Source organism: Neovison vison, chromosome 2, assembly GCF_020171115.1.
Source record: "Neovison vison isolate M4711 chromosome 2, ASM_NN_V1, whole genome shotgun sequence".
Lineage (NCBI taxonomy): Eukaryota > Metazoa > Chordata > Mammalia > Carnivora > Mustelidae > Neogale > Neogale vison.
In genome coordinates this window covers 6,361,354-6,387,928 of record NC_058092.1, presented here as the reverse complement: position 1 = coordinate 6,387,928, position 26,575 = coordinate 6,361,354, and the positions used below count along the sequence as shown (strand labels likewise).

Here is a 26,575-nt window from a genome sequence, read left to right as displayed (position 1 = left end):
GCAAAGAAGGCATATTTGAAGTGGTACAAAAGAAACAGAAAAGAGAAATTTTCAAATGACCAATTCCCAAAGACATTTTATTTCACCTAAATCCCACAGGGCAGTCCGGGCTGCTTTGTAATTTACACAGATCAACATGCATGATTCGATAGGAAGATACTTAGGGCTCCATTTCCTTTACATTTCTATTCCAATCAATTCCCATTGGTGTCTTCTAACAAACCCCTTCTCATACCCTTAAACCACCTCATTTCCGCTCAGGGACAGTGGTTTACTCAGTCTTACAGAAACGGGAACAGGAGCCTCGGGGAGGCTGCAATCCCGGCGCCGGATTTCTCGGATTTCTCGGAGGAGCCGGGGTCGGGGAGGAGCCGGGCAGGGCGTGGGCTCAGAGGAGGGCCCTTCTGTCCTGCACACCTCCCGCTTCAAGCTCGCCATCTCTAGAATTTGTCTTTCTTGTTCCTCTTTTCAGTAAGTCTTCTCAAGAATTCAACCCATTTGTCGAGCTTTTTTTTGTAAAGCTGGAACTCGGGACCTAGATTATACGCTATGGAGAGAAGAGTTCACGCGGGAAGGTCAGAAGTTTGGTGGTCCTTGTGGGACAGCCAGACACATTCCCCACACCTGTAGTAAAGGGGGGGGATTTAGGTTCCTTAGAATGCCCTCCATGTCCTGTCCCGCCAGCTTCAAGCACCTTCCCGCTGTCTGAATTTAGGCGTGGAAACTGCCTTAATCCAAGGGCTGACACCTCGGCGGTGGTTCTGTCCCTGGACCTTGGTTTCTCGTGCGATGCTCAAGAGCCCTTACCTTGAGGGGACATGGATGTTTTCTAATAAATGAATTGCAACACATCTATACTTGGCCATTATCTTGCTTTTGTAATCTTGCTTCTTTGCCAGATCATTTCTTATTGCTGGGGTGACCATATTAACCCAGTGGGGGTGGAATTCAATGGAACTAGGAGGCGTCAGGTGCGTGACACAACCGGGCTGGCCAGAGACAGCGCTGCTACCTAGAAGTCTGGGTCTGAGGGCAGGGGGAGCAAAATGGTGTTCAGTTCTCTTAGCAGCAAAGGGAGGCTGTCGCTCCGGTCCCCTGACTGCAAGTGGGGGAAGAGACCTTCTTATTATCTCCTGGGAGCTGAAGTAATAACTCTAATCGGTGAGTCTCAGAAGGGTGGCCACAGAGGACACCCAGGTGAACTGCAGCATGGGGCATCTGGGTCGGAGAGGCGGATATCTAGACCATCTCTGTGTTTCCTCCTGAGGGTGAATTGAAGCGACACTCCCCCCCTCGTGGAAGGAGCATTTGGGGTGTGGCATAGGGGAAACTATGCAATCTGTACTTGTCTACTGCAAGAGCCATGGGACATTTCATCAGGGAAAAGGGGACATGGCAGGATTAGAACAAGGAGGTAGATCAGGGGGTCTGTGTCCCTTAAGTCAGGCTGCTAGCATTTGGACCTAGTTAAGAGGATGTCGTCCTTTGGGGAAGGAATTGGTACTGTTAATATGGTATATAGTGTAATATGGGGAAATGATCATTATGACAGGTGTCCTTTTTCCTCTGTTGGTATTGCTGGAGGAGCAAACAAATGCAAGAGAAAACAATCAATGAACCAGGAAGGAAGGATGGGGAGAGAATCACAAATGGGCCTTTGTTGATGGGGAGGTGGGGAGCCTGTCTGGAGATTTAAAGGTTTTGAAAGATATGTATAATCAGTTGGGGTCATACCGAGTGGGCAATATTGATTGGAATCAATTCTATCGTATTCGAGGATGTCAAGGTCTCAGGAATGTTTAGAGGAAACAGATTGTAAAGACAATGAATTCAGGGAATGTGTATAGCTCACCCTAATTTTACAGAGAAACGGGCAAAGTAAAGATGGGGAAATTGCAGAATATTTGCATTCTTGCAACCACATTAATAAGGTGAGCCAAGAAGCCTGACCCAGTGTGTTAGAGGGTCCCAGGGAGGCTGGACTGGTCATACCTACTTCCAGCACCCTGGTGTCTGGGGCATGATCCCCAAGAAAATGTAGTAAACAATACATGCTCTAGTTAACACCACCTTGAGGAGATGTGTGGGAATTGGGGATGGGCTTGCCTGCACTCTCATGGGAGTATCAGGATGTTGTTAAGCATCTTGCTCTCCTACTGGGTGTCTCTGGCCAAGACCAAGTAAGTAATAAATCATGTAACTGTCCATCCTTGTGGTCTCCTCAGTTCTACTCACTGGCATCACTGCCTGGACTGGGAAGATGAGCCACTTCCTTTGCCCACACATCCCCTGTACGGATTGGCCCATCTGAGCCTCCTGCCCTTTAGATGACTGTCCCTTCCCTACTATTGCCAGAAGACATGCATCCACCCAGAGAAGGAAGAAAACAGGACTCAAAGAATCGCAAAGGATAAATAAGAGTTGATCTTACGTAGGTGAGGGAAATTCATGAGGTTGGTTTCCACCACTCTGTTGTTCAGGGGCTGGGTCCTCCGGTAGTGATTGTGGAGGGTCTTGTTGTGGTGATCCACTATGGAATTCTCTAGCTTCCAAATCTACAGGCCACATGAAGTGGATTATGGAGGGAAAGAGGTACTGGGTGGTTTAAAGGAGCATAGTTTATTAGGTTTATTTCTATAACCCTGATAAAGTGAGTATGAGGAGATCTCAAGTTCTGCTCCATGGCAGCAGAGCTTCCACCCCACCACCCACCCAGCGACCCAGCCATCCACCCGGCCACCCATTCATTCTTCCAACCATCTCTTGGTCGCCAGTAGAAAGGAGAAAAAGAAGCAAATAGATTTGTGGGTGGGTATCTTTGAATAGGGTTCTTTCCACCTTTTCCTGCATTGGGGAAATGAAAATTCAAAGAAAAAGATCTACTTGTTCCTGAGGAAGAACATGACCCTGAAGGAAATGCCAGCTTTTCCTCTGCAGCCTCAGTTACGTTTGTCCTTTCCCTAAGGCAACAAATATTTACTGTGCACCCATGCTATGCTGGGGAACCGAAGGTGGCTGACACAGCTCTTATCCTCAAAGGACTGCAGGCCTGCTCGCATATTAAAAAGCTAACAATGTCAGTAAGTCCTTGTGTAAAGCCATTTATGAAGTTAGAATGTAAACTCCACGAGGACAGGGGTTCTGTCCATCAAGGGCCTAGAATGTTACCTGGAGGGAGCATCCGCTCAGCAAATGTTTGCCTTTGCGATGCAGCCCTTCTTCTCTGACCCGGGTCAGTTCCCAGTCCTTTGGTTGCATCCAAGGTCCCAGGGTTCCCTGGATTCCCTGATGCCTCAACTTGCCCATCTCTGCCAAGCACTAGTAAGGTCACCCAGGCCAGGAGGGGTGAGGCACAGCAGTCCCGGGGCAGAAAATCACCTGGGAGCCCGGGTGCTAGCATTAAGGTAAGATGTAGGGAAGCGCTCTCGTCAGCCAGGCAGTTAGAAGGGGACCTGGGGAGGCGGGGCGGGGGACCTTACCTGTGCTCTGGAGAGCGGCACGTGATGGGCCAGCACAAACCAGTGGACGTTCTCAGTGCAGGGAGGAGTGGTGAGCGACCCATTGTAGCTGTAGTAGTGCTGGATGTCCTCGGGGAGCATGTGCAGAATGTCAAGGTCACTCAGAACCGTGCTTTGTCCTAACAGAGGGGACAAAGGATAAAGGAATGTGAGGGGTCACTGGTGCCCCTTGGGGGCACAGCTCAGGCTCAGACCGCCCCACGTTTGAATCTTCTGAGTCACCAGAACACAGAGGCTGATCGTTCGAAGCATTTCCCCAGTCTGCTGCTTCCTAGAAGAGGGTAAGAGCAAAGACTCTGGGGAGAGACCCACTCAAATACCTCCTCCTGGCTGTCACCTCAAAGGCAACAAGGGAATGTTCAATAGGATTCCTACGAGGATAAGGGGGGAGGGGTGTGCTTATAAAGTTTGGTCATTGAACTTGAGCTTAGAAAGTCCTCATGAGCCTAACTGTCATCACAACTGTTGGGCAGAAGATATGCTTTATGATAAATGAGAGAAGAGAATTATGACTGCTAGGGGCTTCCGGATAAGAAATCTCAAAAAAGAACAAAATGCCTTAGTTTGGGCTCACTTAGAAATGAGTGGATAGACACCTGGGTGGCTCAGTCGGTTAAGGATCTGCCTTTGTCTCAGGTCATGATCCGCCCCGCATCCGGGCTCCCTGCTCAGCAGGAAGTCTGCTTCTCCTTCTGCCCTTCCCCCTTCTTGTGCTCTCTCTTTCTCAAATGAATAAACATAAAAGAAAGAAAGAAAGAAAGGAGGGAGGGAGGGAGGAAGGAAGGAAGAAAGGAAAAAAAAGAAAGAAAGAAATGGCTGGATAGAGATGAGAAAGGCAGACTCAGAACCAAGTGGGGGTTCAGGCACCTGGTCCTGAGCATTTCCTGCCATGGTTCCCGAGAAAACAGGCTCAGCCCCCGGGGGGTGGGGGCTCGCGTGGGGAAGAGGGGCCGTGGGGAGAGGAGTTTCCACAGGGTGTCCGGAGACTCCCAGCTCAAGTACCCATCACTGCATCTCGAGAATCCCTCTTCCATTCATGTCATGATTCTGAGCTCCTGAGCTCAGCATGACGCCAACGAAGAAACAGAGTTGAGTTGAATTTTTTCGCTTTCCCAAAAATGCACTTTGCATTCTTTTGATGGCAAAGAGGTTACAGTTTTTACGTAGACATAAACAGACTCGCTAAACCAAGGCGTCAGAGTCTGGTAGTGGAAAATCCCATGAATAGGCTAGAAAAAATTCTAAATTTTAGTGTTATTGGAATAGCTTCCAGATACAACCTTCTAAAGGGCTCTCGAGCATAGATTTAGCTTCATCCCTGTAATATAGTTAAGTGAGTCAAGAATTCCAGGACCATGGTACAGCCACTAGGGAAAGCGATGTGATGGCAGCTTTAAGAATTAAACCTAGAATTACCATATGACCCAGCAATCCTGTTCTCAGCTGACACACAAGAGGACTGAAATCAGGGAGGTGAAAACAGAAAGACGCGCTGACGGTTTGGATGTGAGGGATAATGGAAAGTGGAAAACCGAGAATGATTCTGGGAGGGGCACCTGGCTGGCTCAGTTTGTAGAACACGCAACTCTTGATCTCGGGATCATGAGTTCAAACCCCACACTGGGGGTAGAGGCTACTTTAAAAAGATTTTTTTTTAAGTTAAAAAAAAAAAAAAACAGCGATCCTTGGGTATGGGGCTTCAACAGTGGGATGGCTTATGATGCTCTTTGCTGAGATGAGGAAGTTGGTTTAGGGACGAGCCTGGGGGATGGGTGGTAGGGAAGGTTCGGGCCATATTAAATTTTAGATCTGCAGGGCAGTATGAAGCAAGCTGTTGGATAGAGGAATCCAGAGTTGAGAGGGAGGCCAGTGCGGCAAGCAGTATTGATCAGAAGCATCATTTATTGAATTGGAAAAGGAAACGGCTCTGGATCAGTTCCTAGAAACAAAAGGCCTAAGGTCCATGCATTCAAGGAAACGTCTCAGACCACAGGCCTGTGGTTTCTCTTGCTGGCCTTGCTGAGGGTCCGCAAAATAGCCAGCTGGTTTTTGCGTCTGCTTTGCCTCCCCTGCCCCGTGGTCCTGTCACTGCATGGAGGATCTCAGATTTTAGGAGTCCACAGCACAGAGAGGGCAACAGAGGCCATGGGACGGAATGAGGTCCCCTGGAGAAGGCAGAGCTGGCGCCCCCCACCATGAGAGCAGGAGCAGAAAGAGAACGCAGCTGGGGGTGAGCCCAAGTGTGGGCAGAAGGAGAGCGGGGTGGGATGGATCGTTGTCTCCAGGTCAACTGAGAGAAAAGAGAAGTGGCCAGGAGATCTAACAGGGGTGACCTTAAAGGGACGGTGGCTGTCAGGGTCAGCCGAGGGTGAGTGAGAAAACGGAACAGGACCACGAGGCAACACATTCAAGGGCGCGTCGCATAGGATGGAAGAGGGGAGGATGGCAAGGGGCTGGCTGGGTCGAAAGAGACTCGTGGGGTGTTAGAGCACCGATCTGTGCGCCGAGCCGGTGGCGGGTGAATGGTGAGAAATGGGGCTGCGGGACCGCAGAGGCGAGCAGGTGGAGGGACCCTAAGCGGGCGGGCCGGTGCGCGCGTGTGGAGGGCCGGCCTCGGTCGGGAACAGGGACTCTCGCCCACGGCGGCAGAGGAGGGGACGTGGAGCTTGGCCGGGACAGATGGGTTAAGAAGATGAGTAAGGGTCTGACCGCCTTTTAGATAAAGCGGGAACAAGGCTTCTGATCCACTCAAGGGGGAAGCTGGGGCGGGGGGCAGAGGGGCTTCGAGGGAGGGGAGGAAACGCGAAATAAGCGTTCTGGAGCGGGGAGAAGCAAAGGCCCAGATGAGTGTTTGAGGACTTCCAGGCCATGTTAATACATGCTCATATTTGTTGCTATGAATAAAAATAACAGTAGTTGGGGGCACCTGGGTGGCACAGTGGGTGAAGCGTCTGCCTTCAGCTCAGGTCATGATCCCAGGGTCCCAGGATTGAGTCCCAAGTCGTCAGGCTCCACACTCAGAGGGGAGTCTGCTTCTGCCCCTGCCTCTCCCTCATCCCCACTCATGCACTGGGGAGAACAGAAGGCCCACAGGTCGGAGGTCAAGGGACCCCCTGGATGGGCGGGACCGGAAGTCAGGGACCTGCCGTCTGGGAGGGGTGGCCAAAGTCAGAAGCACAAGCCCAGGGTGTCAAAGCTGATGTGGTTGTGGCTCAGGTCACAGGTCGTAGGGGTCGGTGGCCCCTCGGACATGAATCCTGCCTTCTGGAGGCAGAGGAGAGGGAAACCAGCCCTGTCCAGGCACAATGATGGGAGGGTTTTCCTTAGCCTAAAGCTAAGGAGAACATCTCTCTCTCTCTCTCTCTCTTTCCCCTCTCTCTCTCTCTCTCTCTCTCCGCCCCCCCCCCTAGTGCCCAGAGTCATCACTACTCACTGGAGCTAGAGGTGAAGCGAAGATATCCCCTGTCCGTGGTCCCCTGGCTTCCAACCGTGGGAATCAACACATGGGGTGTGTGAACAGGTTTCTCAAGGGTGTTTGCAGCCTGAGCCGACAGCAGGAGCCGCTGGCATGAGAGCCCTGGCCCCCCGGCGGGGCCCGTGTGCCCCCCTCTCTGCTGATGTCCCCCTTCCAGGCCCCCTGTTCTGCCACAAGCTCCTGCCGCCGCTGTGGGCTTTCCTCACCTGGATACCGGATGTTGTTCAGGTGGGCAATGAAGTTGCTGTAGTAAGTGTTTTCACCGTGATCCTTGACCTGGAGGAAAAACAGCAGTGCATCGAGTGGAAAGGGGACCTCAGTCTGGTAATCCCATGCTTTGGTGTCCCTGTTGACTGGGCAGAGCCCGGGGGCAGGGAGGAGGCAGCCTGTCCGAGCCCCAGCTGTGTGGGGAGAGACTGTCTGGTCATTCTTTGCCACCAACTGCCTGGGCTCACTGGTCTCTTCCAGGGAGACAGGACGGAAGCATTGGGACAGCTTCCAGGGAAAGAGCCTTCTCAGGGGTGACTGGTGAGGCCCTCAGGGCATGGCCCAAAGTCACTGTCACCATACCCCCCAGGGACTCTGTTTGGGCGGGGTTCACTTCAGGAAGGTCCCTGTGATAAGGGGGGCTTGGTCCCCTGTGCCCGGTTCCTCATCCTCGGGACTCCTGCCTGGGGGGGGGACAGCCTCTATCCAAGCCCAAACTGTTCCAATTCTGCCCCCTGCCAGGTCACAATTGTTTTGTGTGAGCGTTGACTCTTCAGAAGTCAGAAAAATTACTTTTGGTGAAAAAGGTGAATTTCAATGGTTCTTTTCAATCGGTGGCGTTGGTCTATTTCTTCTTCCGCTGTGTATGAATTCCGATTTCTTGGATCTATGACCGCCACTCGCTATTTGTTTTGCTAGGTCCCTCGTGAATTTTTGTTCCTCTGTTCCATCTTTTGAGTGAAACAAATACCTTCCATGCACGATTTAACCATTTTTAAGTATTAATGGTTGTTCTAGTGATTACAGCTGTTCCCCCTTATCTGAAGGGATTGCATTCCAGGACCCGCAGTGGGTGCCTAAAACCATGGGTAGCGCCAAACCCTGTAAATACTACATGTTTTCCTATACATACCTGTAAAGTTTAGTGTATGAATTAGACGCAGTAAGAGACCAACAACTATAAACTAATAATCAAATAGAACAATAATAACAATATACTGAATTTAAAGTTACGTGAACGTGGTCTCTCCCAAAATCTCTTGTTGTACTTCACTCACTCTTCTTGGGATGATGCACTTGATCAAATACCTGCGTGACAAGGTCACGGGGGTGAATGACGCAGGCGCTGTGACCTAGCGTTAAGCTCCTGGAGTAAACATCACTAGAAGGAACATCTCCTTCTGGGCTGCACGTGACCACGTGTAACTATCACCTGGGAAAGTAAAACCAGGGATAAGGGGGGACTACTGTTCAATATACAACTTATCACAGCCTACCTCAGGTTAGTACTAACTTAATTCCTATAAAATATGGGGACTTTGTTCCAAGCTAGCTCTATTTCTTTCTATTTTCCTCACTTTTGTCTTTGACATTACATCTACCTACATCGTAAACCCAACAATAAGTGGTGTAATGATTCCTTTCAACAATATGATGGGTTTTTTAAAAGAAATCTTTTAAAGACAAGACAAAAACATTTTTAGACAGTCTTTTATAGTTACCATTTCTAGCATTCTTCGTTTCTTTCTGCAGATTTGAGTTACTGTTTGATGTCATTGCCTCTCAGCCAGAAGGGTTTTGGATAATATTTCTTGTAAGACAGATCTGTTAGCAATTATCTCAGTTTTTCTGTATCTGGGAATGCCTTTGTTTCGCCTCATTGTTGAAGGGTGTTAGTTGGATTAGGATTCCTGGTTGACATTCCATGGCCTTCTGATGACTTCTTTCTTTCTTTCTTTCTTTCTTTCTTTTTTAAAGATTTTATTTATTTATTTGACAGAGATCACAAGTAGTCAGAGAGGCAGGCAGGGAGAGAGCAGGAAGCAGGCTTCCTGCCGATCAGCGAGCCTGATACGGGACTCAATCCCAGGACCCTGGGATTATGACCTGAGCCAAAAGCAGAGGCCCTAACCCACTGAGCCACCCGGGCGCCCTGATGACTTGTTTCTAATGAGAAGTTGGCTGTTAGTTGTACGTCAGTATCCTATTTATAAAAAGTCCTTTTTGTCTTGTTGATTTCAACAGTTTGACTCTGATCAGACAAGGGCTTTGTTCAGTTTCCCAGTTTGTAAATTATTTTTTTTCCCATCAAATTTGGGGGAAAATGGGACCATTATTTCTTCCATTTTTTTTCTTTCACTTTCTTTCTCCTCTCCCAGATTCCCACTATGTATATGTTGGGTTGTGTGATCTTGTTCCATGAATCTCTAAGGCTTTGTTCATTTTTCTTCAGTCTTTTTCCTTTGTTCCTCAGATTGAATAAATTCTTTGATTTCTCTGCAAATGTACTGACTCCTTCTGCTGTCTCATCTCTGCTTTGAGACCATGTCGTGAATTTTTCATTTTATTTATTATATTTTTCAACTCTAGACTTTCCACTTGTGCATTTTTGTCATTTCTGTTTCCCTTTTTTGAGTCATTGTCATTATACTTTCCTTTAATACTATGAACACAATTTCTTTTAAGTCCTTAAACATGTTTATGATGGTTGTTGGGAAAGTCCTATCTGATAAGTCCCTGAGTCCACTCAGAGTCATTACCTGTTGGCTGTTGTTTTTTCTCTTAAATGTGGATCATATTTTCCTATTTCTTTGCATGTCCAACTTTTTTTTTGAAAACTGGACATTTAACTAATATAGGATGTAAACACGATTTCTGATTTTTAAAAAATTCTTTTGTTGGTTTGTGTATCCATTTAGGAATTTCTTCCACTTCATCTGCAAGATGGGTCTCCCCAGCCACACACAGCAGCTGATGTCTTGGCTCTGTTCTTAAATCTTATTCCTAGGGCCCTCTAGGAACTACTTATATGGTCAACATAGCTTTGTGGTCAGTCAACGATTTTAGCAGAAGTTGTTGTTCATACCCCTCAAGCCCATCATGTTTGCACCCTCTGCTGCTGGATCTGGATGAGCTACGAAACACATCCAGAGGTCAGCCATTTAGCGGGTCAGCCGCAACTTTCACTTTCTATTACCTTTACTGATAGATCCTGGCGCATGGGCTTTCAACTCTCACTCCAAATCAAGTGAGTCATCCACCTCTAGGCAGTAAGACTGCTGGGTCCCCTGTCCAGCCTGCTCCAGGAAAAAGACCTTGCTGACCAAGCTGGAGGTTGGGGATAGGAAGAGCCCCACTGTTCTAACTCAAAATTCTAGCCACTTTTCACAAACAAATGCCTCGATTTGTTGTTTGACTTTGATCCAGTTCCAGAACAAAGATATGGTTGGTTTTGGCCATTTTATCCAACTTAGCACTTGTTGGGGGAGACTGAACTCATGACCATTTCCCGCCACCTAGCTGCAGTTCCCGCCCTCCAGACCTTCTGAGAAAAGCAGAAAAGCAGGTGTTGATTTACCTGGCAGGTGGCCAGCTTCCCCTTCCCCTCCTTTAAATCAGTTGTCGCACTCATCCAAGATCCCCAAGACTGGGGACACAGAGGGAACACAGTGACTGTGAACAAGGGCTTCACTGAGTCAGAGTTGTTTTAAGGACGGTGAGCTCAGTAGCAGATGAGGAGGGAAGACCCTTTGTCTACACCTGATGCAACACCAGTCTCTGATGTCACATGTGTCACTTCAGCCTACCTCAATGAGGGCTGCCAGCACAGCCAAGCCGTCTGGTTCACTCTGCGCTCTGTCGTAGCTCTCGTATTTAGAATTGTAGTGAACAATGTGAATCTGTGGGAGCAAGAAAGGGTAAGTCAAGGGTGGTCCCTACAGACTTTGTGAGCTTCAGGTGTTCAGGGAAGAACGAAGAGAAAGGTCTCTCTACCCAAAGCCTCAGCTTGTCCCTCCTAAACAACTCTGACCTCCTTCCCTCTGGGTCTGAGATCTATCGAGACCAGGAAGTTCTCCAATGGAAAGAGCATGAGTGGGATTCTGGGGAGATGGCAATTCAAGGGCATTTCCCTGACCCTACGCTCCAGGCAGATGAGCTGGCAGTGTCCGGAGGGCTCGTCTGAGGTCACTGGGTTCTCCTGTGGTCTCCCAGGCATGGGCACGAGATACCTTGCTCTGGAGGACACTGTAAACCATGGTCATCTTAAGGACAGATCTATGCAAGAGAGAGAACCCTGAAAATCTAACACAGAGACATTCAGCTGAAACCAAGAGGGCTTGCCCCATTCTGTGGGCTGTAAACTCCTGCCTTGCACTGTGCTTTCTGTGAGAGCGGGGACCCTGCTTGAATCCCTGACATGTAGCAGAGATCACTAAATGGTTGTGAATGAATGAAAAAAAAAATCAACTTAGGGTGACTGGACGGTCACCATGCAGTCTCTTTGGCTGTTTTCATAAGGAAAGTGACTGTGGGATTGGAAAGAAGAAAGAGGACCTGGCTGGGGTCCCCAGAGTACCTCCGCCACAAATTGGTTGCCGTCGATGGTGTGCTCGGAGCCCTTGATCTCTGAGGACGCTCCACCCCAGTGGAAATGCATCTGCTCGGCTGTGTACTGGGTGCCGTCGGGGGCCGTCATGTGCATGGTCGGGGGCAGGCTGATCTGCACTGGGAGAGAAGACGAGAGAGGGCTGCGGCCGGTGCACACACGCACGGAGGGGTCGGGTCTACCGGCCAGGCAGCTCCCCCGCTCCCCTGCACACTCATGGAGCTAGCCAAGACCACGCCGGCCTAGGATGCCCTGAGCAGGGTCGCCCACGGGGAGGAGGTGACCGGCACACAGGGCAGGCTGGGAGGGCCCGGCTGGGCGGGCACCCCTGTCAGGGCCCACACCCTTCTACCCAGACTCGGGGGTCAGGGGCAGGACCACCAGGGGTGGGGGTGGCAAGGCCAGCTTGTCAGCCCTAGGGAAGGAGGATGCCCTAGAAAATATGACGAGTGGGTGTGGAAACCAGAATCCCGCTCTCGGCTTCTGACCAGTTTTGTGATTTGCCCACAGCATAGGAATAGGAAGGGGGGTTGGGGGACCTCTTGGGACTAGTGTGATGACTTTTATTCCCAGAGCACTGTTTGCGAGGCCAAGTTGAGGGGTTAAATATCGTCATCCTGGGTAGCCTTTTAGGAATAGCTCAACTGAGCTCCTTGCTCAGTGGGAAGCTGCTTCTCCCTCTGCCCCTCCCCCCGCTCGTGCACTCTCTGTCTCTCAAATAAATGAATAAATATATGAATGAATAATAAATAAATAAAAGAACAGCCGACTCCATTCCATAAAACCCCTGTAAGCTTCAGTGCTTTTATGGACAAGGAGGCCAACCTGGGCAGGGGGAAAGCCTTCCTTGCTCAGAGGCACAAGATCACACGGTGGGTGGGGGAGGCAGACCAGGCCAAGAATGGGTCGTGGTGGGGACAGGATGTCGCCATTACAGGCCTCCACTTCTCTTTGGAAGACAAGAGACCACATTCTGCAGCAAGTCCGGAAACACACGGACCCCTGGCCTGGGGCTTAACTTGTTCTGATCAGTGGATGTGTTCAAGTGTTAAGTTCTTGCCGCCTGGAAAATGGGCCACTCTTCCCACTTCCTCCTCCTGCCCGGTGCCCTACAGATTGGCCCCAGGGAGGTCCCTCTGGTCACCTAGCTGCTGTTGTTTGCTTCAGTGGTTCAGGCCTCAGAGACATTTGAACATTCTGGAATGAGCCAGGGAAAAGGGAGGCTCCAGAGAGCGAGCGAAGAAAGTGATAAAGGAAAAGATCTATGAGGATATACATAATTTAGGGACAAGGACAAGCAGCATCTATTCTGTTAGCCAGGTCTTCCTATTGAAAGTCCTCGAAGAGAGGCGCCTGGGTGGCTCAGTCATTAGGCGTCTGCCTTGGGCTCCAGTCACGATCGCAGGGCAGGGGGTCGTAGGGCCGGTCCACGTCAGGCTCCCTGCTCAGCGGTGATTCTGTTTCTCCTTCTGCTGCTCCACCTGCTTGTGTTCTCCCCCTCCCTTTCTCTTTCTCAAGTAAATAAGTAAAATCTTTAAAACAATAAATAAAAACTTCTATCTTGTAAAAGACACTATGAGGAAACTTAGAAGATAAGCTTCAGACTAGGAGAAGATATTTGCAAAAGACGCATCTGATAAAGGACTCCTAGCCAAAATATACAAAGAACCCTTTAACACTCAACAATAAGAAAACAACCAACCTGATTTTAAAAATGGGCTGGAAACCTTAGCACACCTCACCAAAGACACACAGACTGCAAATAAGCAGGTTCAGGGAGACTCCACGTTGTAGGTCATCGGGGAAATACAAATGAACAACAGTGAGATACACGCGCACCTATCAGAACAGCCCAAATCCAGGACACTGACGACAGCAAATGCTGGGAGGGCGTGGCGGGCAGGAGCTCACGCAGGGCGGGTGGGGGCGCAACATGGTGCGGTCCCTTTGGAAGACAAAGCTAAACACAGCCGCACCATCACGTTCGTTGGTCTTGACCCACTGGTAAAAACAAACTCTGCACCTGGATGTCTATGACAGCTTTATTCGTAATTACTGAATGATGACCTTGAAAGTGGCCAAGATGCCCATTCAGTAGGTGAATGGATAAACTGTGGTCTATCCAGACAGCGGAATATTATTCAACATTAAAATAAAACGAACTATTGGGTGCCTGAGTGGCTCAGTGGGTTAAGCCTCTGCCTTCAGCTCAGGTCATGATCCCAGGGTCCTGGGATCGAGCCCTGCATCGGGCTCTCTGCTCAGCGGGGAGCCTGCTTCCCTTCCTCTCTCGCTGCCTGTTTCTCTGCCTACTTGTGATCGCTCTCTCTCTCTCTCTCTGTCAAATAAATAATCTTAAAAAAAAAAAAAAGAAAGAAATCAGCTATCAAGCCATGAAGAGACATGGAGGAACCTTAAATGTGTTACTAAGTGAAAGAAGCCAATCTGAGAAGGCCACCTACTATGTAATTCCAACTCTGTGACATTCTGGAAAAGTCAAAACTACAGAGACAATCAAAAGGTCTGTGGCTGCTGGGGTAGAGAGGGAGATGAACAGGCAGAGCACAGGGGATAACTAGGGCCATGAAAACACTGTGTATGATTCTGTAACAATGAATACTGTCATTCTACGTTGGTTCAAACCCATAGAATGTGTAAGACAAGAACGACCCCTAAGGCAAACTCTGGACCAAATTATATTGTGTCGAGGTAGAGTCATCCTTGATTTAAAAAAAATAAAATAAAAAAGTATTTTTCTGGGGGACCTGCATGGCTCAGTTGGTTAAGCAACTGACTCTTGATTTTGGCTCTGGTCATGATCTCGGGGTCGTGGGATGGAGCCCCATATGGGGCTCCGTGCTCAGCCCTGAGTCTGCTTGAGATTCTTTCTCCCTCTCCCTCTGCCCCTCCCTCTGCTCACTCTCTAAATAAATAAAGAAATAAAATCTTTTAAAAATATATCATTTGGGCACCTGGGTGGCTCAGTTGGTTGAGCAGCTGCCTTTGGCTCAGGTCATGATCCTGGACTTCCGGGATCGAGTCCCGCATCGGGCTCCCAGCTCCTTGGGGAGTCTGCTTCTCCCTCTGACCTTCTCCTCTCTCATGCTCTCTATCACTCATTCTCTCTCAAATAAATATATAAAATCTTTTAAAAAAAATAAAAATAAAAATATATCATTCTGGTAAGTAATATGGATAATGGGGGGACAATGTATGTGGGGGCAGAGGGTATATGAGAAGTCTCTGCATTTTCCTCTTCATTTTGCTATGCACCTAAGACTGCTCAAAAAAAAAATGAAGTCAATTAAAAATACATGTATACAAATCCGTATATATGTACATATATACATGTATAAGTGTGTGTATGTATATACATATATGTATATTAGGTTCCAAGATCTAAAAGGTAACAAATGTTTAATCAAAATCAAAAGTAATAAATGTTTAATTATATCATATCAACCTTCTTGTTAAACTTACTCAACCAAATGTTATCAGATTTGAAAATGGTTGGGTGGGGTGTTGTTGTTGCCTTTTTTCTTCAGAATTCTTTAAGCTTGGAGCTTGCTGACAATGTAAAGCCAATCGTAAAGAATTCTAAAGATCTTTCAAAATACTTGACATCAAAAAATGTAAGTAATGGGAGCTGTTTGCGTGCTTTCCCATAGGTTTGACATGATGTAGGGTAGACTGGGAACCCTACAGGCTTCTAGCCTCTAGAGAGCCCAGTACAGCCCATAGGAGAAAGTTCCAGGGACTTGTCCAAACTGGGAGGAGGGAGCCGCTAGGACCCCCTGGGAAGCTAGAACCTTCCTAACACTTCCCCTCTCCTGGGTCCTCAGCACAAAGCCCTACCCGGCAGGTGTGCAACGGAAACGGTCCATGTTACCAGTGGGGGTTTTCAGTCGTTTGATACTTCTGGCTGCCTGTCCTGGTGGGGTCAACCCAGCTTCCCCCCTGCCTTCAGTTGCTACCTGTTGCCCCTCTTCATCGAGGGCAAGACTGGAAGAAGGGCAATTTCAGCGATTGACAATGTATTTAATTATTACTGTTTTAACAAAGAAAAGGAGTCCTTAAGAAAAAGCCTGAGGTCAAATTCTTAGATTTCTTTTTTTTTTTTTAAGATTTTATTTATTTATTTATTTGACAGACAGAGATCACAAGTAGGCAAGAGGCAGGCAGAGAGAGGAGGAAGCAGGCTCCCTGCTGAGAAGAGAGCCCGATGCGGGACTCGACCCCAGGACCCTGAGATCATGACCTGAGCTGAAGGCAGAGGCTTTAACCCACTGAGCCACCCAGGCGCCCAAATTCTTAGATTTCAAATACTGAGAACTGCGGGTCTAATTATCCTCTCTTGGAAGAACCATGAGACTTAAGGTTCCCCTAATCTGGCCCAACCATTACTGTAATTATTAATGTTCATGTTGGTGTGAACCAAAATAAATGTTTATTGAACCAAAAAAACAGGGAAGAGGTTTGCAACCTGCCAATTTGCTGGAGGCTTCAGAGAAACTTTGGAAGTAGGAGCTTGACATTAAAGATAAAATCAGGCTTTCATGAATTATTTGTGGAGTTCAGGGATCCAGGCCACATGTGCCTGAGGGCTTTTACAGCTCTTCACTCTCCTGGGTCTCCCAACCCCATCAAGGGCAACTGCTTTTATCTTCTCAATTGTGCAAATAGGAGATCTAAATCCTGTGACCCCAAGCACCTATTCGGGTGGGCAGTAAGTTGGCCTAGCCCAGGAGGAAGTGGGGAGGGGGGTGTCTGAGGAGGAGGATGGGGTTGGGAGTGGCCTGGGTGCAGCTGAGCCGCCAGAGACCAGGTGACCTTAAGTCCTTCGGCCTCCCAATGTCCTCACCTCCAACCCTAACAATGACCCCTGCCAGGGATGGGGGTATCATGAGGTTCAGAGGAGAGGGGCCCACTTGGAAAATCAAAAGTATGTTCAATAAACACAAAGCAAGGGTTTTCCAGTTGTCCAGTCCAGGCTTCTGAACTAGGGGTGGTCTACAAGACCCAAGTCAGCCTTTTCCTGTCTGACCTCTACCTCCTCCCTAGAAGAGGACCCATTCAAGACCCCAAGAGTCTCTTTTTAAAACCTCTGAAGGATGCCTGGGTGGCTCAGTCGATCAAGCATCTGCCTTTGGCTCAGGTCACAATCCCAGAGTCTTGGGATCCAGATCAGTCTCCCTGCTCATCAGGGAGGCTGCTTCTCCCTCTCCCACTCCCCCTGCTTGTGTTCTAGCTCTCTCTGATAAATAAATAAATCTATCTCTAGAAAAATAAATAAAACCTTTGAGAAATCCTGGGCCCTCCTGTCAGGCATTTTGAGCCAATCAGACTCAATGCAGAAAATATGGAAAAATCAGACGAGGGCACAGATCCCCGAGGACAGGCGGGTCCCTGGCGTCACCGGCACAGACTCTGTGGGCTGGATTTCCCACTGGCGGGGTCGGAGTGAGCTGGGGGAGAGGTCAGCCCGCGGAAGGAAGGATCCAGCCAGGAACTGAGGCCAAAGACTGAGCACCAACCCCCGCCTCCACCCCGTGCACAGCTTGGTGTGGGGACCACCACCCACCTGTGGCCTGCGGCGCCCAGCCTGCACTCTGCGTCTCCCTCAGGCCGCTCCGCACCTGCCGCTGGGGCTGAGTACGGAGGGACAGCGTCCTGCCACCTGCCCCTTACCTGTGTGGCCGTTGTTGATCATGCGGAACTCGCCCGCCTGGACCCCGTAGCCTGTCAGGTTCAGAGCCTTCAGGGATGGGTTGTACTGAACTTTTTTCCTCTGCAGGTTGATGGGGGACTGTCTCCTCCCGCCGCAGGTGGGGTACTCCCTTGGCCAATGCAGTTCATCCAGTGCCCCCTCTGTGATAGGAGAGAGCCAAGGGGGTCAGAGTTGGAAGGGCTCAGCTCACCGAAGGGCCTGCCGAGCAGGAGGCCAGGATCAAGGCCAGGGGTCTACCTTCTAGAAAGCAGAGCCTGACCCCTAGAAGTCAGAATCTGCTTCGTGGAACCTGGTGTCTCAGGGACGTGACCCAGATTCCAAACTCACCTGTTGTCACTGGCACCAAGAACAGTTGGTGTTTGCAAAACAATAAAGGTCTTTAATATATAGCTTTTTAATATATTTTTATGTTTATATTTTTATATGTATGTTTATATTAAATATATTGTATATATTATATAAAATCTATTAAATCTATATTTAATAAATATAACATATGTTGTATGATTCATATTTTTATATTATATATATTTTATGCAATATATATATTTATATTTTTAATATTTATATTTATGTAGCTTGGTTGTCCCCTAGAATGGGGATAAATGCACTAGAAGGCTCCTCAGGGCTTGGTGTTACTGAATTACTCTTAGGGGTCCTGTCCCCATTTTCTTCTAATGGCACAGTTTTCCTTCCCCTCTCCCAACAATCATGCAGCGCCCTCTCCCTCTGCAGCCCCCACCCCAACTGTTTCCTTGCTCCAGCCCCGTGCACTGGGTCTCAGTAGGGTAGAGACCCCCAGGTTGCCTACACCTATGGATTCAGGACAAGAAGGTAAAGCATCAGGTTCAAAGATGACCAAAGTGATTAGTTGAAAAAAACTAAAGTAAGGAAATGTCTCATTTTAGAGCGCGTGATAATTCTAGGGAGGAAAGGAAGAAAGCTAGTAGCTATAATGGGCCCACACCTTCGCAGTTGGGAATCCAAGCTCTCCCCCCCGTTAGGCAGTAGCTGTATGGCAAATCCTGGCTTGTTTTCAGGAAGGTGTTTGTTTTGGGACCCCTCACAGTTGCTTGGTTTTGCAATCAACAGAAAAGTCAACTTTTTATTTCTCTGCTCTTCTTGATCTAATCCTACAAACCAGTATTTAAACAATTCTTTCCCAGAGGTGGGATGCCAGGATCAAGGCCAGTGGCCCCGAGCACAGCCCCTGCATGGATCAAGAGGCTTTAGCCTGTGTCCCTAGCTGTGTTGCAGATTTCCCGATGATTCCTAAAAGGCCTTTGAAGTAGCCTCCCCAAGTGTTGCTGGGCCCCTGACAGCTTTCAGGAAGGCCTGCGGTCTCATAGGCTGGGCTGAGCCCGAGAAGGACAAGACCTGCCTGTTGGAATTCTTTCTCTTGCTTACCCTTCTGAACCACACTTAGTACCAACGAGCCGCACGAAGTAGAACCCCAGGGCCTCCACGGCTCTGGCCACGTGTGGCGTCCTCTGCTCCAGAGCGGAGCCATAGGCCACAGCTGACGCCCTGCCCTCTGACGCCGGACTCTCTGAGCCACCCATGATGTCCCTAATTCTGCTGCCCTTAACTCAACAAGACACGCATCCACAATGAATATATGCTTTCCTTGGGGTCCAAAGCTGGTGGGGGCACCGTGGGGAGAGTAAGTCAGTCAGCAGCCCTGAGAGTCCTCCAGAGCCCGATCCCTGGGTGCAGTGTAGGGAAAGGGGGGCAGGGCAGGAGCTCTCTTCACCACCCCATGGGAGGGGGTGACTCGGGTCCAGATGTGCAGATCTGGACCTTAGCAAGGTCATGGCTACTGGGAGGCGGCAGCCCCGGAGGCCGTGCAAAGGTGCTGGGTTCTCAGGAAGTCAGGATGTTCTGGGTAAACTTCAGACCATGAACTCTCCAAGAAGAAAACTCCACAAACCCGCACGCCCTCTGTGAGATGGCAGGGAGCCTGTTCTAGCAACTTCCTCCTCCACTGCAGAGCCGGAGAAAGCAGAGGGCTTCGCAGCCAGTGGCGGCAAGCGGGCTCTCCAACCAGGAGCATGGCCAGGAAAGGTTCTAAGGCAAAAACACCTGCCGGGGAATCTTGGGCGCCCCCGACCAAGACCTGGTTGTCCAGGAAGGGAGAGCAAGCTCCCCTTGCCCCCGATCGGAGGTCTGAGTTCCGCACGCTCTCTGTAGGCGGACAGGGCAGCTCCTGCGGACAGGGCAGCTCCCGCAGGGGTGAGGGTGACAAGGAAAGGCACAAACCCGGCGGGGAGGGGGGCGCTTACCTGAGTAGGTCCACTCAGACCCGTGCTGAGCCTGGGCCCCCAGGAAGAGCAGAGGCAGCAGAGCTCCCAGAGCCATCATGGTGCCACGGGTCTGGAATCGCCCCGATCCTGGGGCGCTCTTCTTTAAAAAGCTCAGAAACTGTAAATAACAATTTACCCAGTCTCGCCGACTGACCCACCCTCCGCTGCGCCCACTAAAACAATAACACCTTCCCACAATGGTCCCTGTGACTCTGGTGACGGGCCAGGTGACGCGCGCTCGCCCAGGCCCGCTGGTGTCATCGCCACGTGTGCTGAGCCCACGCTTGGGGTTGTTCCATGTCCTAACTTATGAAAACTCCCTTGAAGGACCACACAGTGCACCCTTTGTGGATGAGTGGCCACAGGACAGGGGAAAGGCCCAAGGCAGAGAGAGGCAGGATGGGAAGGATTTCCCGGGACAATGACATTTCCTGTGCCCTTGATCCTGGCAAGCGGGGACTCTGGGAATGGGTGAGGGCCATCCCCTGAAAGCCCTAGCTAGATTCGGCTTGGCATCTCCTGCCCATCTCAGCAGTGCCCAGAGGCTGCCCCTGCAGACCTGGGCTACCTCGGCCAGCTGTCCTTGGAAATGGCCAGCCTGCCCCTCACCCCCCAGGCTTGGGCATGGACCAGAGAGTTCCACCTGGAGGCCCTTGTTCTTGGCCTCGCTCTTGAATCACCTGTGGACCCTGGAGCCCCAGCTCGGGACCCACGTCCCAGGGCGTTCCTCGGGGCCATGGAGCCCGTGTGGGCATCCTGTTTCTCCTGGGGAAGCCTTTGTTCTGACAGCTGCCATGGGCCCAGTCACACCCAGACGGGTTGGATGGGCGGTGTGCCTAATCCTTCCGTGTCTCCTTGGGTAAACAGTCCTTGAAACCCGCTGAGGGAGAAACTTTAGAGTTTATACCTGCTGACAGGTCAGCATTTCCCATGCCCTTCCGAGAGGGCAAAGGCACAGGGCAGGCAGCATCCCCCAGGGCGCATGGGGCTCTGCCCGGACACAGAGGACATCCTGTTCTGGAGAGCAGCGCTACCCCGGCCCCCTCCCCGAGCTCGAGTCCCCCTCCCTGGAGCCCAGAGGATGCTGGACCCACTCCGTGCCAGCGCGAAAGGATTCTGGCCAAGAGCGAGGGTTCTTCCGATCCCCGCTCTGCCACTGACGAGCTGTGTGGCTCTATGCCTCTATGCCTCAGTTTCCCCACCTTGAATAAGCGTTCACGAGAGGACCTCCCTCCTTGTGTGTGGCCACTGGCAGCACCTTCTACCCAGATCCCTCACTTTACGAAGAAAGGAAGCCAGCCCCTTAGTGAGGGGACTGGAGGGAAAATGAAGGACTCATTCCTCCCCTGCTGGAACTCTCTTACACATTTTCAGAAATCAGAAGCTTGCTCTCCAGTCTTTGCAAAGGGAGTCATGTCCTGCCTGCTGGGCTCCAGCCCTGGGTGAGACCCCACTTCTCCTGAGGACAGCAAGGACGCCGGGGACCTTCCCCAAGGCCAGGGCCCCCTGACATCCAGCGGTCAGGGAAACACGAACCAGGCGTGCAAGCGTTTTTCTTGGGAATCTGAGGTGGGACTCGAGGAAAGAGGGAGCACAGAGGGAGCCTGAAAGTCACAGCTGGCTGGCTGCCGGTGCAGAGCCTGAGCGGGGGAGGCAGGAGGGAAAGGGAGGCTGAGTGAGGGGTAGGGGCAGCCCGCAGAGAGAGGGAGGGAGTGGGGGACACCGGGCAGTGTGAGGAGACAGGACCCGTCCTCACAGGAAGGAGGGCTCGGGGAGCAGGTGTCCACAGCCGCTTCCGGGGAATTGGAGGGCGTCAGTTACTCCCCATGACTCCATTTCCCATGGGTTCCCCTGTCCTGCACTCAGAGCTTTGGGGACGCCCAGGCAGCCCCGGCCCTTTTGCTGCCCCACGGAGGCCTCCAGTAAGCACATGTGAGTCTGTCGTTTTAGCAACCTCACCAAGCAGCCATCCTCCTCTGAATCCTTGGCTCGGGCAAGAACCGGGGAGGGCTGGGAATCTGTGCCGCTGGCTAACGTGGTCAACAGGCGGTTACAGTGAGTAATTGGGTTAATCGAGTGGTCGGACCAGCCGGGACCCACCGGCTAATGAGGGCATCTTACTAGAGAAAGAGGGTCCCTCCCTCTTCTTGGTGGCAGACTCCAGTGACATCGTCAACACCGTCAAGCAGGGTCCCTTTCATTGCCTACACTGTAACTCACTGTCTTCTTTTTTTTTTTAGACATTTTTTTCTCTTTAGATTTTATTTATTTATTTGGCAGACAGAGATCACAAGTAGGCAGAGAGGCAGGCAGACAGAGGGGGAAGCAGGCTGCCCGCCGCACAGAGAACCCAATGCGGGGCTCGATCCCAGGACCCTGGGATCATGACCTGAGCAGAAGGCAGAGGCTTAACCCACTGAGCCACCCAGGCGCCCCCTGACTCACTGTCTTCTTCAACCACAAAATTTTCCATTCACTTTGAACATGAGTTTCCTCCTTGTATTTGCGAAGCATGCTGCTTGTTTGGGTTCGGGATTTGTTTCATTTTAACTTGTTTTTTTAGGGTGTCACATTCGACTCTGAACTCGCTTCTGCCATCATCAGACCACATCTCTGGCTCATCAAGGCTGTGTCTAATTCTAAACTCCTGTTTTTCTAGCCCTATGGCTTGAGGGACTGGCTGAGATGAACTGACAAGTATGCCATTTTCAAAGTAATACCATATCAAAAATGAGAAGGGAGCTTTGTTCTTCCTCAGTGCCACCACAGCGCCGTGACGGAGGCCCACGGAGGCAAAGGAAAGGAAGAGGTAAGGATGTGTGATCAGCCCAGGTAAACAGGGAAGCACCATCAGCCCAGGTGAGCTGGGAGGGGTGGTCAACCCAAGGGAGCAGGGAGGAGAGGTCAACCCAGGTGAGCGGAGAGACAAGGTCAAGCCTGGTGAGCAGGGAGGGTGATCACCCCAGGTGAGTAGGGAGGGGTGGTCAGCCCAGGTGAGCTGGGAGGGGTGGTCAAGCTCAGGTTTGCATAGACTAGCCTAGAAGAATGGGTCTGTCTACCCAAGAATATGCACATTCTGGTTATAGTAATACAGACGGGCCACTATTTCGTTTCATTCAGGAGAGCTAGCTCAGGAATCCTAAAGAATGAGTCATGCTCAACAAGTGAACTTTCTAGCTGGTTGAAGGCTCCGTTCTACCTAAGTACCAACACACAGTCTCTTTTGGATTAAAACTTCTCAAACGTATTACACTCGTGCCTATTTTCTTAAACAGATTTAGCTAAACATAATTCAACTTTTCCTAATGACTGAGGCTCACTGAGAGGAAAATCAGTTATCTTGCATCGTGACCTATTAAATGTCCCCTGGGCCTGGAACTATATAAGACTGTTCTCCCTACATGAAACAACCCCTGTTATATTTTTTGATTTCTTAGATGTTGAGGGCGGGGATTGGCTAGCTTAGTTATTAAAGCAATATACGCTGATGTTCCTGAGAGGTATTCTAATTATTAACATTGAGAAGGCCAGGGCGGGACCAATCAGGACAGAAGTGAGACTTGGTGCCTTGGCAGGTCTGGAAGCCCCGTGCTTTGCCAGGAGTTAACCCTTTTGTTGGAGGACTGCAGGGAGACTGCCAGGCCGGAGGCAGCATGAGGTTCTGGAGGTGCCCGTGTGTTTCTGCTTAATTTTTGCAGATAGCACTGGTCACACGGGCTGCCAATTGTTTCCTCTTAGGGTCATCTGTTTGCCTGCGCTCATCGCCTGCCTTTTTGTGTACTGGTTTTTACCAGTTTGGCCAGAAATCAGTTGACTACACATCTTAGAATTACACGCACAGAAGAATGAATGGAGCGGAACGAAGAGCCCACACAGGTTGTGCTAAAGCCAAAATATGCAAACCCTGAAGCACCTTTTTTTTTTTTTTGCGTATCTTTTATTTTTTATTTTTTTAGATTTTTTTTTTAAAGATTTTGTTTATTGGGACGCCTGGGTGGCGCAGTTGGTTGGACGACTGCCTCCGGCTCAGGGCGTGATCCTGGAGTCCCGGGATCGAGTCCCACATCAGGCTCCCAGCTCCATGGGGAGTCTGCTTCGCTCTCTGACCTTCTCCTCGCTCATGCTCTCTCACTGTCTCTCTCTCTCAAATAAATAAATAAAAAAAAAAAAATCTTTAAAAAAAAAAAAAAAAAAAAAAAGATTTTGTTTATTTATGTGAGAGAGAGAGAGAGATCATAAGTAGGCAGAGAGTCAGGCAGAGAGAGGGGGAAGCAGGCTCCCTGACAAGCAGAAAGCCCCATGTGGGGCTCGATCCCAAGACCCTGAGATCATGACCTGAGCCAAAGGCAGAGGCTTAACCCATCGAGCCACCCAGGCGCCCCTTTTTTAGATTTTTTAAAAATTTATTTATTTGGGGCGCCTGGGTGGCTCAGTGGGTTAAAGCCTCTGCTCGGCAGAGGTCCTGCTTCCTTCTCTCTCTGCCTGCCCCTCTGCCTACTTGTGATCTCTGTCTGTCAAATAAATAAAATCTTTTTTTAAAAATTTATTTATTTGACAGAGAGAGAGAGATCACAAGTAGGCAGAGAGGTAGGCAGAGCGCGGGATGGGGTGGGCAAGCAGGCTCCCTGCTGAGCAGAAAGCCTGATGCAGGCCTAGATCCCAGGACCCTGGGATCATGACCAGAGCCAAAGGCAGAGGATTTAACCCACTGAGCCACCCAGGTGTCCCTTATTTTATTTTTTTAAGTAAGCTCTACACCCAGCATGGGGCTTGAACTCACAACCAAGATCAAGAGTCGTATGCTCTTACCAAGTGAGCCAGCTAGGCAACCTTGAAGCATCTTTTTTGACTTATATAAAAAGTTTTTATTTCCTTTCTGACTTGCAGCTATGTCCCTATACATAAGTATTAATGTAACTAAATTTTCATATTAAATAATCTGCTGGGGGCGCCTGAGTGGCTCAGTGGGTTAAAGCCTCTGCATTCTGCTCAGGTCATGATCTCAGGGTCCTGGGATTGAGCCCCGCATCAGGCTCTCTGCTCAGCAGGGAGCCTGCTTCCCTCTCTCTCTGCCTGCCTCTCTGCTGCTTGTGATCTCTGTCAAATAAATAAATAAAATCTTTAAATAATCTGCTGGCAGACTATTCAGCCATATCCACCTGCATCAGTGGGATGCCCATGTTTCCTCCATCAACCTCTCTGGGAAGATACCCAGTCTTATAGGATATCTTCCGACTCATCCATTTCCCCAGAATTCAGCATTTAGGGTGTCTACCAGCAGGCAGATTCCTCCATCATATCTACCCTTGGTCCAGTAACATCCCCCCACACATTCACACACAAAAATACTACCCAGACCAAAACCCTGGTGGAAATTCTTTTCTCCATTATTAGTTTAGGTACTAACAAAACCGGAACCAATTCCTAACAACATTTACAGCCCAGCCTTCCATTAACATTCAGAGCACCTTATCTGTGTAAACTCACCATAAGACCTGGTGTTGAAACGGGTCCTCTCTTTTGCACCTGCTGGCTGGACCATCTGCTGCTGCTTCTTCATCTGTAGACCAGAGTCTTGCTATATCCGTTTCATGCACTCCACACCCACCTGCCTTCTGGAGGACAGTCCATGCCTGTCAGCTCCACCCTGAAACCAGTCAGTAAACAATTCCAAATCTATACTGAGTTCTGACTCTCCCCCTTACACTCAAGCGAATGGTTGTGAAAGTAGACTGTATCAGTTTCCTGTTGCTGCTATAACAAACCACAGCAAACTCAGGGCTGAAAACAACATAATGTATTCTCTCCCAGATTCAGGGGTCAGAAATCCAAAAATCAGTTTCACTGGGCTCAAGTCAGGCTGTTGGCAGGGCTGGTTCCTTCTGGAGGCTTTGAGGGGGAAAATCCGTTCCCTTACCCTTTCAAGCTTCTGCAGTCACTGGCCTCCCTCCCAGAATCCCTCTCAGCTCGTTTCAACCGCCACGCCTCCTACTCCTTGCGTCTTCTTGCTTCCCTCTTACAAGGATGCTTGAGACTGGATGTAGGACCCACCCCAAAAATCCAGGATAATCTCCCCCATCTCAAGGTCCTTAACCATATCCGCAAGTCTCTTGTGACATTCACAGGTTCCAGGGACCAGGACATGGACATTTGGGGCCAGGGGAAATATTCAGCCTAACACAAGGAATGAGGTGTAGACCCACCAAGTTAAATGAAACTTTGAGCCACTGAAAACTGGGTTTAGATTCAATGTCACAAAACACACCAGGGATGGTGTGGGCTGTGAGGGAACAACTTGGAGAAGGGCTGATCTGTGGGGAGAAGACCTACGGCTGGGCAATTTTCTGAGTTCTTAACAGTCACCACAGTATGACCCAGGTCAGCTGGTTGGACCAGCAGAGCAACCCAGTAACCTGAAAACGTGTCAGTAGCACGTTAGGAAAGGGTGTCAAAGACCCAGTGTGGTCAGTCTCCCAGGAGCAGGTGGGACCAGCACCCCTCCTTGGTACACTTCAAGGGGGACAGAGGAGTCACCTTTTGGCCCAAGTTACAGTCTGACATGGAAGGACAGTCTCTGCATCAGAAATATAAAATCCTTTGCCTTGTGCCCACACAAACCTCTGTGATATTGATCTAAGACCGAAAAGGAAAAGATAACAGATACACCAAAATTTAAAATCTTTAAGGTTTTTCCTCTTCAGCAAAGGAAGCCTAACTCACTTTTTTACCAACACTTTCAACAAGAAAATTAGAAATGCCGGATAAATTATTTTTTAAAATATTTTATTTATTTATTTGAGAGAGAGAGGAAAGAGAGAGAACACGAGTTAGGGGGAGGGGCAGAGAGAAAAGCAAACTCCTCGCTGAGCAGGGAGCCTGACGTGGGACTCAGTCGCAGCACCCTGGGATCATGACCTGAGCTTCACCGAGTGAGCCGCCCAGGCGCTCATTTTTTTT

General features: G+C 49.7%; 1 protein-coding gene across 1 annotated transcript; it reads right to left on the bottom strand.

Moving 5' to 3' along the window:
• Positions 1-91: 91 nt before the first annotated feature.
• CA6 (carbonic anhydrase 6) lies at positions 92-25,168 on the bottom strand. Its single transcript, XM_044236281.1, has 8 exons — positions 25,106-25,168; positions 17,276-17,455; positions 11,558-11,706; positions 10,788-10,880; positions 7,200-7,269; positions 3,480-3,637; positions 2,432-2,555; positions 92-547 (listed from the first exon to the last, which is right to left on the bottom strand). Exons 1-8 carry the CDS (start codon positions 25,158-25,160, stop codon positions 441-443), a joined length of 936 nt encoding a protein of 311 aa, XP_044092216.1. The 5' UTR covers positions 25,161-25,168; the 3' UTR covers positions 92-440.
• Between the last annotated feature and the right edge of the window lie 1,407 nt (positions 25,169-26,575).

Coding starts and splice junctions, on each gene's coding strand:
- CA6 (XM_044236281.1), bottom strand. CDS start 25,160: ATGGTCCAGCCAGCAGGTGCAAAAGAGAGGACCCGTTTCAACACCAGG. Junction 7,270..10,787: donor TGCTGGCAGCCCTCATTGAG/GTAGGCTGAAGT, acceptor TTTTTCCTCCAG/GTCAAGGATCACGGTGAAAA. Junction 3,638..7,199: donor GAACAACATCCGGTATCCAG/GTGAGGAAAGCC, acceptor CCCCTCTGTTAG/GACAAAGCACGGTTCTGAGT.